This window comes from Mirounga leonina, unplaced genomic scaffold (genome assembly GCF_011800145.1).
Source record: "Mirounga leonina isolate KUSES-001 unplaced genomic scaffold, KU_Mleo_1.0 Mir_154, whole genome shotgun sequence".
In the NCBI taxonomy this organism is placed as follows: domain Eukaryota; kingdom Metazoa; phylum Chordata; class Mammalia; order Carnivora; family Phocidae; genus Mirounga; species Mirounga leonina.
The window spans coordinates 48,177,093-48,192,490 of NW_023270389.1; the positions used below are offsets into that span (position 1 = coordinate 48,177,093).

Below are 15,398 nucleotides of genomic sequence, written 5' to 3' on the forward strand. Positions count from 1 at the left end.
GCAGGAAACAAACTGAGGGTTGCTGGAGTGGGGGGTGGGGTGGGAGGGATGGGGTGACTGGGTGATAGACACTGGGTAGGGTAGGTGCTCTGGTAAGCGCTGTGAATTGTGCAAGACTGTTGAATCTCAGATCTGTACCTCTGAAACAAATAATGCAATATATGTTAAGAAAAAAAAAAGAAGAAGAAGAAGGTAGCGGGAGGGGAAGAATGAAGCGGGGGAAATCGGAGGGGTAGACAAACCATGAGAGACGATGGACTCTGAAAAACAAACTGAGGGTTCTAGAGGGGAGGGGGGTGGGAGGATGGGTTAGCCTGGTGGTGGGTATTGAGGAGGGCACATTCTGCATGGAGCACTGGGTGTTATGCACAAACAATGAATCATGGAACACTTCATCTAAAATTAATGATGTAATGTATGGGGATTAACATAAGAATTAAAAAATATATATATCATATACGTATATGATATATATATCATATACGTATATGATATATATATATATATCTTGAACCTTAAGCAATGGAAGAGCAGAATGAACATATCCATACACTTTCCAAGATGAAATTCAAAATTTCAATGGCACCTCATCCCAAACTCATACGCGTTTGTAACACTAGAAAACTCAAAATTATAATCAAAACTTTCAACTACAAAAATGATAATCAGTAGGAAGGCATTTAGATAAGGGACTGTAGATTGAATATACTGATATATTATTCTGATTTGTATCATGAAATCTTAAAAGCACTTACTTTTATTGTTTGGTTCTAAATAAATTATTCTGTGAACTCTAGATCTAAAATACAATTTTACCGTGATCCATTTGCATACAATATAATGAAGACTCGGCCTAGCGAATATGCCTCACAGAGATGGTAATTATCATAGTTTAGGCTGATCAAAGACTATCAGTTGGTTGGTTTTCTTCATATAATTAGCATATTTCTCTTTTTCCAAATTCCTGAATTTTTACTTCTATCCAGGATGAAATGAGGTTAAGATTATCATGAAACAGCTACTAATCAATATCCCTTGGTATTTTAATTCCATGAAGACTCTTGTTGATGCCTACTGGGCTTCTGGAATACCTCCTTCTGTGACTAGGGAATAGAGTCATCAGTTAATCTTAAAGTATAGGAAGGAGTATAACCATCATTCAGCACACTCTGGAACTAATCTTGAACACACTGTAGGATTAGCACACCAATGGTACCATTTCTTCCGCCAGACAATGAAGAGCTCGCCCTGGTGTCTATGTTTCATGCAAATGGACTTTAAATAAATATCTGCTCGTTTCTCCATGTTACTTCCTTGTTTTATAATCCCCAATCCCTGGATCTACTACTACTACTATTAGACTTCCTTCCTAATTTTTTTTTTTTTTTAACCAATAGCAAAGCATACTTCTCCAGTCTGGATCTATACATGAAACATAGTATATATGCTTCTTCATAAAAGGTAGGGAAGAGATTTTGGCTAATGCAGCCCTCCTTTTCCACTTACCTTGGCTCTACCAGTACTCTGAAGAATGTGCACTAAGGCACAGGCCAACTCCTCCTTATTTCTCACACTAATTACTGGTTCAAGGACAGAACACAGCATGGTGTAGTTGCTGGTGACAAATTCTGCAAATTCTTTGTATTGCTCCATAGGCAGAATGGTGATAGTTTGGAAACGTGATTTAATCCGAATAGAAGGTCCTCCTGTCTTTCCTTTGTTGGGTGTAGGGGTACTCACTGGATACCACTTTTCTACAAATTGGCGACCGGTCACACTGGCAGTGGGAATGTTGACTAGCCCTACATAATTATTCTTGTCTTTTTTCTTCTTTTTTTCCACATCTTTATAAATGTGAACTGTGATGCTATGAAGAGGTGGAAGGCTGTAGAATTCAAAATGTTCACCCCAGAAAATATTATCTGCTTTGGTCTTGCTGGTTGTACGAGCAAAGAGGGTATCATCAAGGCACAGTTCACAGAAATATTTCTTTTTAGGGGCAAGGTCCTTGGCTTCAATGATCCATAAACGAAGAACATTTTCAGCTCGTCTGCAATTGTCCTATAAAAAAGCAACAAAGTAGAGTTGGAAAGCTGAAGTCCCAGAAAAACAACATTTTCCTTTTAAAGTAGGTGATACTGACCAGGCACTTTATTAAGGGTAGTCATTAAATAATGAAAGGGATTGCTTTCCCTTTGTTCAGGATAATAGCAAGCTCTAAATAAGAAGATATTAGAATCTTAGCCTCATACACTCAATTTACTTGGGTTAAAAAAAATATCATCCTGTAATGTAAGTTCTAATATAGCCAGTCTAGTAGCAACTGGCCCAATTTATGCAAATAAAAGAAGAGATAAGTAGTTAAGAAACTAGTGTTCTAGTCCCACTTCTGTCATGCACCAGCTTCCGACCTGGGCACGTGATGTAACTTCTGAGTCTTCTTACCCACACCGGTAAAATCACAAAAATATCTGCAATAAGATTATTTTGAGTGTAAAGTGGCATAACACGTAAATAAAAATTAAGGTGTGATTGCCTCATTTATTTTCTATCAACTTACTGCTTACAGAGTTAGACGTTTCTTAGACACTCAAAGCCACTGTTACCTTATTTGGCTGAACTGTCCTACGAAGGTTTTCCATCCACTTATCTCTCTCTGAAGCAGAGTTACAGCTGAAGCATTTACTTCCACTTAAGTACGTAACCTTCAACATAAAGATTAGAGATTAGGAAAAGGAAACAGGGTTTGGGGGCTCTATTTTTGTAATTCTATCATTTATGAGTTAGGAATATGCTATGAACCCAAATCATAACACACAAAATGGAAATGATATTTGGTAGTTCTGTGATATCTCTATTCTACATCTGCATCTACTTTTTGTTCTCTCACGTAGGGAGCATCCGCACTCATTTCTGGGTAGGAGAACAAAAACCATTGAGAATTCAGGTCAGGAAACTAAAACTGGCCTTTGGTTCGGAAAGATCAAAAATTAAAAACCTTCCAGGCTTGAAAATAAATACACTCAATCCTGAGTGAATTAAGAAAATAATAACTGAAAATGCAAGAGAGCCTCTAAAATAGCTTGTCAAATTTCTTGGGACTGCCTTCGCTATAATATTACAGAAAGGGTACTCCATGAAAGTGAGAAGAATTAGCAGTACTGAATTAATGTTTTGGAATCCATTTCTCCTCCACTAGGCAACCGGCTTGTTCATTTCCAGTTACTGACCACTATTATCGTTGTCCTTTAAAAATGAACTATGCTCTTTATATACTTAGCACCTAACACTGGGCCTGGTACACAGCCTGTTGAACTGAGCTCCACAAATAGGGAAAATCCACGTGACTTTTGTAAAAAAGAACACCAATAACTGACCTGTTCGAATATTTCGAGTATGCTCACATATTAACTCAATCTATGGGTACAACCTAGTGAATCAGATCAGATTATGTGTACTGTTCAGTATGGTAGCTACTAGCCACATGTGGCTAGTGAACACCTCAAATGCAGCTAGTCCAAAACGAGATGTGTTGTAAACGTCAAATAGACATCAGCTTTTGAAGACTTAGCTTAAAAAAAAAAAAAAAAGAATGTAAAAAAATCTCATTGATAATTTTATATTAGTTACCTGTTAAAATGATGATATTTGGGTTTACTAAAATTTTCGATTTTAGATTACATATTTGGCTAGCATTATATTTCTGTTGGACAGGGTAGATCCATAAGAACAGGGGTCAAACACCTTTCAACTCCTACACGATCTATCACAGGATTCGTATTAGTCACTTAGTAAGTTCATGTTAATTAATTAAATCTTAACCCTAACAATCATACATACATACATATATGTATGTAATATAATATATATGTATGTATACGTATGTGTGTGTGTATTTATATGTAGTTTTACACTTTAAATTACAAATGGTCAATTGTGTATATTTAGTTTGGGAGGGAGAAATTACCTTATAAAAAGTGATGGTCATAATTTATTGGTGAAGAGCAATTTATTCATTCAAGAAATTAGGTACCTGCAATGTGCCAGGGACCGGGCTGTGTGCAGGGGATTACAAAAATAAATAAGACACAGCCTCAGATCTTGAACTGCCCAGGTTGTAGTTAGAAAAATTATGGTTTTGGGTTAATCTTCTCAAAGAATCATTAAAATTGGGGGCTTAGGTTTTCAGGAGAAAGATAACACAGTGGGTGATATCTTTATCAAAACTAAAAAATTATTGAACATAATAAAAAAATAAATAAAAGAATAAAAAATGTTAAAAAAGGAAAAAAAATGAAAAAATTAAAATACCAACTCAGTTAAGTTATTGTTAGGCTTGTGACCTCTGCCGAGAATATAATAAGAACCCATTTATTTTGAAAGCAGACTAGGCCAAAAGGATTGAGAAGCCATCATCAATAACTTTAATGACCAATATAATTAGATTAATAGATTTCCAACATTTTCCTATAAGTAGGCAATTTTCAGCAACTGAAAGTCACTTAAGACGATCAAATCATCAATACCATAATAATGAAATCATAAAATTACTGGATAGAAAATGTTTGGTGTTTAACCTCTCTTCCTTCTTTCTATACTTTTTACCTCAAAGCAGAAGTCTTGTCCAAGGACGCTACTATGGAGAGGTTTCACTGATACAGGCTCTCCTCTGCCAAGATCCAGACATTCCACTGCACTGCAAGGGCTCAGCAAGGACTCATGGGAACGTGACTCTTTTAGTTTAGGCAGACCACGAGCCCTAAAAGTAGAAAAAGATATTTTAGACAGTGTAACTACTTGGCCTACAAGAAAATGAAGGACTAATGCACTGGAAGCTAACAACAAATGTATAAATTCCTAAGGGAAAAGGAAATAAGGAGCAAATTAATAGTTAATCCATAATAATAATAATAGTAGCCATAGTCACATGGCACATATAAACCACATATGTATTTGTGTGTGTACACACATATACACACTTTTTTTTTTCAGTACAACACAAAAACATATTATAACTTTACCAGTCTCAAGGGAGTTCAAAAAGCTCCACTACGGACATTGTTTTTATCCTCATTCCTATCTTGAAGATGAAGAAATACATACTATTCAAGGTAGCTTATATATTCTTTTTTCATGCAAAGGTATTATCAAAAGACATGTTTTATTTCTTTCCTTCTTTTTTTCACGTTATAGCTTGAACCTTTTCTCTCCTTCACAAAATAGTAGTGGCTGAACCCTCATTCTGTTTCTTTCTGCTTTGGCAGAATAAACACACTCACACACAGAGTCAAAGCCAAACTTTTCAGCACAAGACCCTGCCTTTCAAAAGATCTGATTTCCATCTCAATGCGGAATTCTTTTCTGGCAAGCATTTGGTCATATCCATGCTTTACTGTACAAACATGAATAAAGAATAAAACGCCCGAAGAAACCTCCCACCCTCGAAAGAAATGTTCAAACTCTCATCTAGAAGAACAAATCTTTGTCAACAACATTCAGGCATCCTGACCGATTCTGTTTCTCAGTTGTTTATAAAATTTTTTTGTTGTTGTTGTTTTTTTTTTAATTTTTAATTAACATATAATGTATTATGTTTCAGAGGTACAAGTCTGTGATTCATCAGTCTTACACAATTCACAGCACTCACTGTAGCACATACCCTCCCCAGTGTCCATCACCCAGCCACCCCCTCCCTCCCACCCCCCACCACTCCAGCAACCCTCAGTTTGTTTCCTCAGATTAAGAGTCTCTTATGGTTTGTTTAAAAAAGAATGTTGGGAATGACTCCTGCATGACAGGAGCTGGCCCCTCGCTGCCTTCCAGCTTGGGAAGAATTAACGAAGTCAAATGATACCAAGTAAAATATTCTTAGATCCAGAACTGGATAGCCAAGCAGTTTTACTCAGTAATTACAGAATTTATTGACTAAAATACCCAGAGTTAAATAGATATATGTTTCGAGTAGAACTACCCAGGAATAGGGATAAAAAGAAATGCCTGTGTAAAGACATTTGTTTTTGGAAAACACATTAAATAAGGAGCTTCACTTATTTCCTTGAAACGACTACGTTAACATTAGTATCAGAGTGGCTTTTGGTTAAATTATAAAGCAATGAGATACAGGAAGCGAGCACTAAAGGCAGCTCTTTGCCTTTTGTTTCCATTCTCACACTGTTTCATCAAGCTCCATACAGTAAGAAACACCTCAAGCAGTAAGACGTTGCATCCATTCTTCTTTCCACACACATGAAAAACAACTACCATTTAATGTTTACACTGAAAAACATGTGTTCTGATACTCAGCAGCCTTCCTAAGGTCAAAAAGCCAATATGTGTATTTCCCATGGATAATACAAAGCATGTACAAAAGGGACAAATGCCACCGAATGTTTTGTACATGAAAATATAACAAGGTGACATTTCTTTCCCTTTGTCCTCTTGGACAAGATAATGACATGTTATATACTGCAAACACAGCACCGCAACTCTAACTAAAGGCTACAACAAATTTTACTTTCATATAATTACCATATAACCTTTCTCAGTATGTTTCATAGGGAGCCAGTGGAGCGAACAGGGTACTGCAACGTTTTTAAAACACATATAAAACAATCATTGCAGCCCCTTTTTCCCAGCAAGGGCTAAGGAAAGCTGCTCGTGCTCTGGGAAGGAGCCTCCCGATAGGAAAGATGAAGGCCTATTTGAAATCGAAGCAGGTCTGACAAAGGGCTTACTTTTATTTTGAAAATTCTCAAGGAAAATATTCTCAAAACAGAAATTAATTTTGTTTTCACCAGAACAAACGCCTACCTACATGAAGCAATTGTACAGCCACCCAGCAGCGCAACCCCAAACCATAGCGGAGCCGCATGTCCCGGCGTCGTGAGGCACTTTCTGCGCTACCTCAGACAACAACTCTCTACTTAGGAGACAAGAACCAACAGAAGAGACTTTCCCTGCTGCCTCCGGTGACTGATAACATCTTTGGATAAATGTTTTCCAGGTGTAATTTCAAGTCTCCAACAGAAGTCGAACAGAAACCCAAACAAGGCAACATGAAGTCATCTTCCAAAGAGGCAGCAGGATAGGTAATATTCCTTCTTCTCTTCCTCAGGCTGCATCCAGCCAGCCCCTCAGGTAACACAAACAAGGTTCTGGGCTCTAGGCTGGGCCTGTTGCCATGGTGCTCCACCTAGAAGGAGAGCAGGGCTGGGAGGCAGCAGGGAGAAGCTATCGTTTGAAGGACTCGGGAGCATGCTCTGCGAATGTGACCATTTTAAGACAGGAAAGAAGGAATGGCAACGTCCCTACTCATTTCCACTCAGAGTTTCTCAAAGTCAAAGGCTGTAGGAAAAAAACAGAGGCAACTCTGTGGGTGGAGGAGAATCTCTTAACTCAGGGACAAATCTGAGCTTTGGCTCGCCTCCTCCGTGATTCCCTGCCCTCCACTAGAAGGTATTTGCTACATCCCACTTGCAAGAACAATCTTTCTCTCACATCTGTTCTATTTCTTTTGCAGTGTTTACCCTAGTTTAGTGTCCCTAGATATTATTTTATATTAACTTATCTGGATTACACAATTTTTTTAAAAGAGAAAATTGGATAAAATTCTTATTCACTGTATTTCCAATGCTGAACAAATTTCATTTCAATTCGATACTCACGTCTAACTTCCAAATGCAGCCATCAACAGATATTACAACCAAGACATCTGGAATTAGAATTCAAAACTTCTCCTCGGTATTGAAATTGCAATTATTAATATGTAGTTCAGAACCTCCTATTGTTCAGCACGTATGTACGTGTGTATACACACATGTACACCCTCACACCCATGAATTGAACACCAAGGTCACTAGGATGTTCAACATTACTACTGAATAAATAAGCAAGCCCTACCTCTTTGGGAAGAAAGTCTCCGGGAAGACAGAAGTAATTCCCAGAGAAGCAGGATTACAGTAAACAGGAAGATCAAGCAGCCTGGGAATGGCTTGAGGTTGGGGGAAGGTATTATCTGGGTAAATATTTCTATGTAATAGCATTAGTAACTCAAGTCCCCTCTAAATCATGTTTACCTCCTCCTGTACCTTCATGTGAATGGATTTTTCTTAGATCTTCTAAGTAGAGAGTTTTAACAGCCCTGTATGCCACTGCAGGTACTTCTCTAATGTAAAGCAGAACGTGGATTTATTGAGAGAATAATTTGAGTTTAAAGCCATTTTTCCCAGTCCAGTCTGACAATGGCCTTCATCAAGGAACCCAGCCTTGAAAAGTGAACCTTGCGAATCCCTTGACGACTAGCCACGGTTCTCTTCCCACCACCTGCACTTCTACCCCCAACCCCCATCATCCCAAACACTATGTAAGAATAATTCAGGGCTCCAATATAATTATTTCTTGGTTTAATTGGGAAACTGCTTTCCAGAAGCAATTTTACTTTCAGTTAAGGAACATCATATTCTTTACATTTTTGTTTTAAGGTGAGCAAACAACCTTGATTGCTATGTAAACTCCAAGGCCTCTAGCAACGTGATAGGTAAGGGTTAACAATCTAATTGCTTTGCTGATGAAGATTACCTGCTGCTTCTGACCTATTTAAGAGATAAACTACAAGACAAGAGAAGCCTTCAATTACTCACTACAGTAATAAGTATTCCCTATCTTAAAATCAGTCTTAAAAGAAAAAAGTGAAGGGTTGGGGGATGGGGAGCCAATACACACACCACTGGATAGACTGATAGAAAAAAAAAAAAAGGAGTCAAAGAACTCTGATTAGTGTGATGTTAAGTAAAACACAGCTGGATTTTCCTCAGCATAACCATTCAATTTTTTTAAAAGCCATATTTCCCCCAAAGTGCCAATGGTGCTTGGATGTGTTAGCTCAATCCGCCACGTGTTTACAGATTCAGTTCCAAATCATCCGGGAAACTTTTAATTAAAAATGCTTATTGCCACACAAAACCCTGCACGCCAGCGCAGGTGAATTTCTGCTGGGCTTGGCAGTTATGATTCCAGATTGCTTCACTGAATTCTTGAAGAAACAGCTCAGCCATAAGGTGGGTGCAGCAATCTATGCTTATATTCACCAGTATGTATTCCCAAGGCACTTTACCTTGTTTGAGAATTTCCCAGGTAGTAACTAATGAGATTCAGTATCCTAATACTCTACCAATAAATATGCGTAGGGTCCAATAAGTTTTTAAAAATTGCATCTGAGATCTCACTTTGGGAAAAATGTGGCTTTACGTGCACCCTACATTTTATTGTTTTTCGACCTGGTAGATCTATTGAAAAAGCAGATCTTTCCCTGTACTATAATTTTAAAGATTTCCTCCCTTGGACTAAAAAACAACAACAAAGAAGAAATTAGAACTCATTCACCAGAATTCTACTGTGGACTCAGAAGAATGTCCTCCCTGAGGATCCTCGCTGTACTGGTTTATCTGCTGCAGTTAAAGCCAGTCCCTCCTGCTTAAATTACTCACTGATTTTTATGTTAGCTTTAAAAAATATACCACACAACCACTCACACAGAAAGCTATTTATGGAAACATGACATATATTGCTGATCTTCCCTTTCCCTAACTCTCAGCCTCTAGACAGGATGGTCTAATGAGCCCAATTGCTAATGGCAAAAAAGGATATTTGTCAGCCTGAGCTGTCACTTAAAACAAACAAACTCATGGTAAGGAAATTTATCATCATAGACAAAAATGACATTCAACCTATTTTGGTACATATACATGTATACATGCAATGAAGGAAGACACCAAAGAAAGACAAGATCATAAATATTAAACATGTTTAGGAGGGCAGAAAACCCATCTAACCTCCAATATGACAGACATTAGGAACAATCCCTTTACAGAAACTGTACCAAAAAAAGAACAAAAAAAAAACCAAACCAAACCAAAACAAAAAAAACCCCCAGAAACTGTACCATACTGTAATATACCTATTACTTTTTTTTGTCCTTAAATTGCAAATGGAATAAGATCTACCAGTGCCTATTAAATTAAACACAACTATACTGAATTTTTAATACCCATGAAATGATGTGGAGAAAAGGGAACCTTCTTACACTGTTGGTGGGAATGCAAGCTGGTGCAGCCACTCTGGAAAACAGTATGGAGGTGCCTCAAAAAGTTGAAAATAGAACTAGCCAATGATCCAGCAATAGCACTATTAGGTATTTGCCCAAAGGATACAAAAATACTGATTTGAAGGGATACATGCACCCCCATTTATAGCAGCATTATCAACAATAGCCAAATTATGGAAAGAGCCCAAATGTCCATTGACTAATAAATGGATAAAGAAGTTGTGGTGTATATACACAATGGAATATTACTCAGCTGTAAAAAAAAAAAAAAAAATCTTGCAACAATGTGGACAGAGCTAGGGAGTATTATGCTAAGTGAAATAATTCAAAGAAAGAAAAATACCATATGATTTTACTCATATATGGAATTTAAGAAATGAAATAGATGAATGTAGGGGGGTAAAAAAGAGAGGAAGGCAAACCATAAAACAGACTCTTAACTACAGACAACAAACCGAGGGTTGGGGCGCCTGGGTGGCTCAGATGGTTAAGCATCTGCCTTCGGCTCGGGTCATGATCCCAGGGTCCCGGGATCGAGCCCCACGTCTGGCTCCTGACTCGGCGAGGAGCCTGCTTCTCCCTCGCCCTCTGCCTCTCCCCTGCTCATGCTCTCGCTCTCTCTCTGTATCTCTCTGTTTCAAATGAATAAATAAAATCTTTAAAACAAACAAACAAACAAACCAAGGGTTGCCAGAGGGGAGGTGGGCGGGGGATGGGCTAAACAGGCGATCGGCGTTAAGGAGGGCACTTGTTGGGATGAGCACTGGGTGTTGTATTTAAGTGATGGTTCACTCAATTGTACACCTGAAACTAATACTACACTGTATATTAACTAACTGGAATTTAAATAAAATTTGAAACAAAACCAACTAAACCAAACCATACTCACAAAAACTCAACTAACATACTTATTAAAGAGTGATTGGAAAGACTAATAACTTTTCTCTTTCTCCAAATTAGGTTAGACTTTTAGTCTCATTATTGCCATAAATTAAATATGGGTGAAAGGAATATAAATGAGGAAAAACTGGTGGAATTCAATGACATTTACTTTTTACTCATTCTTAAACTCATGACTATTTGCTTTCCCATTACTTTCTCCTTTGGTTGAATATGTATGTATGACCCCCTCTATCCATCCAACAATTACTTGGTGCACATTATATGTCAGGCACTATACTAGAGGTAGATGCAAGGAATACAATAGTGAAGAAGAAAGACATGGTCCTTGTACTCACACACAGTTTACAATCTAGTTATCCATTACAATACAATGTGATAAGACCTATGAAAAAGGATGCGAAAGAGGCTCTGTGAACCTATCACCTCAACTTAGCTCCATGCAGACATGGAGGTGCAGTTCTAGAGGGAATGGCTAGCCTGAGAGAAGGCCTGTGATGAAAGTATACAAGTCTGGGGTGTTTGAGGAATGGATGAGAATTCAGCACTGTGGCTCTGGTGCAGTGTGGGTGAGCACAGGGGCTGAGAGAAGAGGGGTGGGGAATACTGAGGCTTACGAGCTACCATGATGGGACTTGTAGTAATGTGGGTGCTTCAATTTGATCAAAGGCCTATGGATGGACATAGAAAAGTTTTGGGTGGTGGAGGGGGAACAACATAATCAGATGTGCCTCAGTAGGAGTACTTTGGCTAAGGTGTGGAGAAAAGAGGGGCACATGGAGAGGGAGAGAAAAAATGGAACACCTAGAGACTAAGTTCACAGATTATGGCAGTAACCTCAGTCAAGATCATGAACTACAGATCAGCAGAAGTGGAAAGAAGTGGATGGATTTGAGAGAGAATTAGAAGGTCAATAGGTCTTAATGATGGAATGTTGGAGCCATCAGGGAGAGGGTAGAGCCAAGGATGAGCCCCTGGGCAGAAAGATGGTGATGTCCTTTACAGAGATGGGGAATGAAAGGCAACACTTGTTGAGGTGAGGGTGGAAACAAAATCAAGTTACATACAAGGTAAGTTCGACGTTTTTCTGGGTAGATGTTTGCTGTAGACTGAATGTTTGTGTCCCCCCGCCCTCCATTTATGTTGAAATGCTAAACTCTAAGGTGATAGTATTTGGAGGGGTGACCTATGGGAGGTGATTACATAATGACGGTGGAGCCCTCATGAATGAGATTTGTACCCTTATAAAATAGAACCAGGAGAGATCCACTGCTCATTCCCCCCATGTGAGGACACAGTGAAAAGGTGGGTCTTTTGAATCAGAAAGCAGGTCCGGACCAGACACCAAATCTGCCCAAGGCTTGATCTTGAACTTCTCAGCCTCTGGAACTGTGAGAAATAAATTTCTGTTTATTATAAGCTACTTAGTCTATGGTATTGTTATAGCAGCCTGACTAGACTGACACTATGACTACTGCAGGACAACATGCAGATCAAGAAAAGGTCCTAAGAAAATAACCCAAGGAATGCTAACATCTAAATCTATAAAACTGACAAAAGAGACTGTAGAAGTTAAAAGACCAAAGGAAAATTAGAAGACTGGAGTATCATAAAAGCCCAGGGAAGAGAGCTCTCAAGAAGCGTGGACTGTCCATTACTGCAGATCAGTGTGTTAAAATATTAATAGTAGCTACTGGATATACGGACTGAGAGATAATTGAGACTTCGGTAAGAGTAATTTTAGTGAAGCAATAAGGACAAAGATGAGATTGCAGTGGGCAGAGATAATGAATCGGATGTGAAAAAGTGGAGACTAACTCATGGAGTCTGACAGTGAAGAGGTGGTAACTGGGAAATAGCTAAGGGAGACATGAGATGGAAATGGGCTTGAAGAGTTTTTTTTTTTTTTTCCTAATTAATCACTTTCTTCCCCTTAAACAATGAAGAAATAAACACTCATGGGTAATAAATTCCAAGAGCCCAGAAGGATAGAAGGTGAAGAATATAAGTAAATATAGGTACTTTCCTCAATCTCCTGGAGAAAATACTATTAACAATGTGACCCCTCCTTTTACACACAGACAACCAAATATATACACATACATTTCACACACACACACGTATATACGTATTCACACACAAATGGAATTCTACCATACTTTTTTTCCTTTAGAGTGTATTTTGGACTTCTGTCCATATTGGAACATATAGATATGATTCGCCTCTTTTTAATAACCATATAGTATTCCCTTGTGTGGACCTATAGTGGTTCAACCAGTCCCTGAGGACCATCTCAGTTTTTTCCTCTTTCCTTTTCTTTCTTTCTTTTGTTCTTCTGTGATCACCACCCAGTTTCAAAAAGTATCTTAGTATACATATCGTTATGCACATGTGCATGATTTATGGGTTAAATTTCTAGATGTGAAACTGCTAGATCAAGGAGTACATACATCTAAAATTTTGATACTGCTAAATTAACCTACACAAAACATGGCATCAATTTAAACTCCTACCAGCATGTTTCTATATGCTATCACCAAAACCGGATATGGCTGAACTTGAAAAACTTTTGCCAGGATAATTGGTGAAAAATGTTATTCCATTATTGCTTTCTTATGCATTTCTTTATGAGGTTGAGACATTTTAATATGTTTATTGGCAATCTCAGTTACCTTTTCTGTGAGTTACAAACTGCTATTTCATGTTCTTAAATCTTTTTTCTAATTGTTGAACTTAACTGATATGTAAATGTTCTTTGTATGTTAAATAAATTAGTACTTTTCCTGTCATATGCATAGTTACTTCCCCCAGTTTACGCTTAGAAAGGATTCTTCCATTCCAAGATCATAAGAAATCCAGCTACTATATTTTCTTTTAGTGCTTTTATTTTTTCACCCAATACATTTGGAATTAGGGGTAGGAGAGATGAAAGGAGTACAAAAGGGAGTCAACTTTTTATTTCAACAAATTGTGAAAATATCATGGCCACAAATTGGCACATTCATCATCACTGTATTCTACTCTTATTAAGAGCTGTTGTTTTGAGTATGTTTGTGTGTATGTCTATATGTGTGATTTTTACCTTTCATTTTTCCTTCTCAATCATTTCCTCAGCAAGTCAGGATTCCTATCAACACATGCAACAGAGAGTATAATGGAAAAGGTACTCGACTCGGAGCCAAAAGTATGTATTTATGTCACCTCCAACCACTCGCTAGCTATATGTGATGTGGAACAAATAATTTATTCTTTCTGAACCATAGTTACCTCATTTGTAAAATGTGGATAATGATTTCCTATACCTCACACAGTTACTGTGAGAACCAAATGTTATAACATATGATTTCACAAACATCTCATAAACTACAGCACAAATGGGGCTACCATTGCAGACATGGGGCTTTTTCACATATGACATGTATGAGTTTATTTTATGTGAAGTATTCATTTGGTTGAGATCAAGATAGTTATTCTTCAAAATATTCTTTGTTGGAACAATATGAAGACAGAAGGAATAAATGTACATAAACAACTTTTCTATTAAGATAAAGCATTCTAATGAATTATAAAATGCTATCATGATACAATTGGATTGGATTTTAGTTCATAAAACTATGGGATCCTTAATTGGCCTACAGCAGTAAACACTGATAAGAGAAACTATAATCTACAGCCAGACTGTATTGATTAATAACCTGAAATTCAATAATTTCTGAGAAACTGTCCTTCTATCCAAGTATACCATATTAAAAAATATTATTCTTTATTATCTAGAATTCATTTGCAGTCTTCTGTTTCAGGCTAACAAACATTAAGTTCCTTAATAGGACAGGCATTGTATGAGGGGATGAGGATACAAAGGCTGTCTGTACTCTTGAGGAGCTTCCAATCTGCTGCAGTAAGCAGAAACGTGAAAAGATAAATTCAGTAGAAAGTAGCCCTATAAAAGTCCCATAAGTTTGGCCATTAGTTTAGGATGATGGATGGGAAGAACAAGGCAAAGAAGTCCAAAGGCACTGGACTCCTGATTTGGGTGGCATGAATATGAGTTAGAATGTTGTAAATTATGACAAAGGACAAGGGGTAAGAATAGGAAATGGTATTTGGGATAGAGAGGGCAGCAAGATCAAAAGCAAAGAAATACAAAACAGTGTGGTAAGTAAAAGACTTGTTATAGAGTGGTAGGAGACAATGCTGAGAGTTAGGTAGGGACAGGGCCATGTCGCACTTTGTATGTTTTGCTAAAGACCACAGATTAATAAAAGTATTATATGCATATCTGATGAAATATCAAAATTGAAGTTTCAATTGAGACATTAAGAGAAAACAGATTTGTATACTGAAGTCAAGGACTAGACAAACTGTAGAATTTACAAAGGAAATGTTCTGGAGCCAG

General features: G+C 37.7%; 1 protein-coding gene across 4 annotated transcripts in view; it reads right to left on the reverse strand.

The window, feature by feature from the left end:
• The window catches only part of RASAL2 (RAS protein activator like 2), a 365,020-nt gene that overhangs the window by 46,018 nt on the left and 303,604 nt on the right, over positions 1-15,398 (reverse strand). For all 4 annotated transcript variants that reach the window (XM_035010715.1, XM_035010714.1, XM_035010713.1 and 1 more), the window contains exons 6-8: positions 4,606-4,759; positions 2,607-2,705; positions 1,507-2,061 (exon numbers count right to left, since the gene is read on the reverse strand). In XM_035010715.1, the coding sequence (XP_034866606.1) occupies positions 1,507-2,061; positions 2,607-2,705; positions 4,606-4,759 (808 nt within the window). The remainder of the gene's footprint in view (positions 1-1,506; positions 2,062-2,606; positions 2,706-4,605; positions 4,760-15,398) is intronic.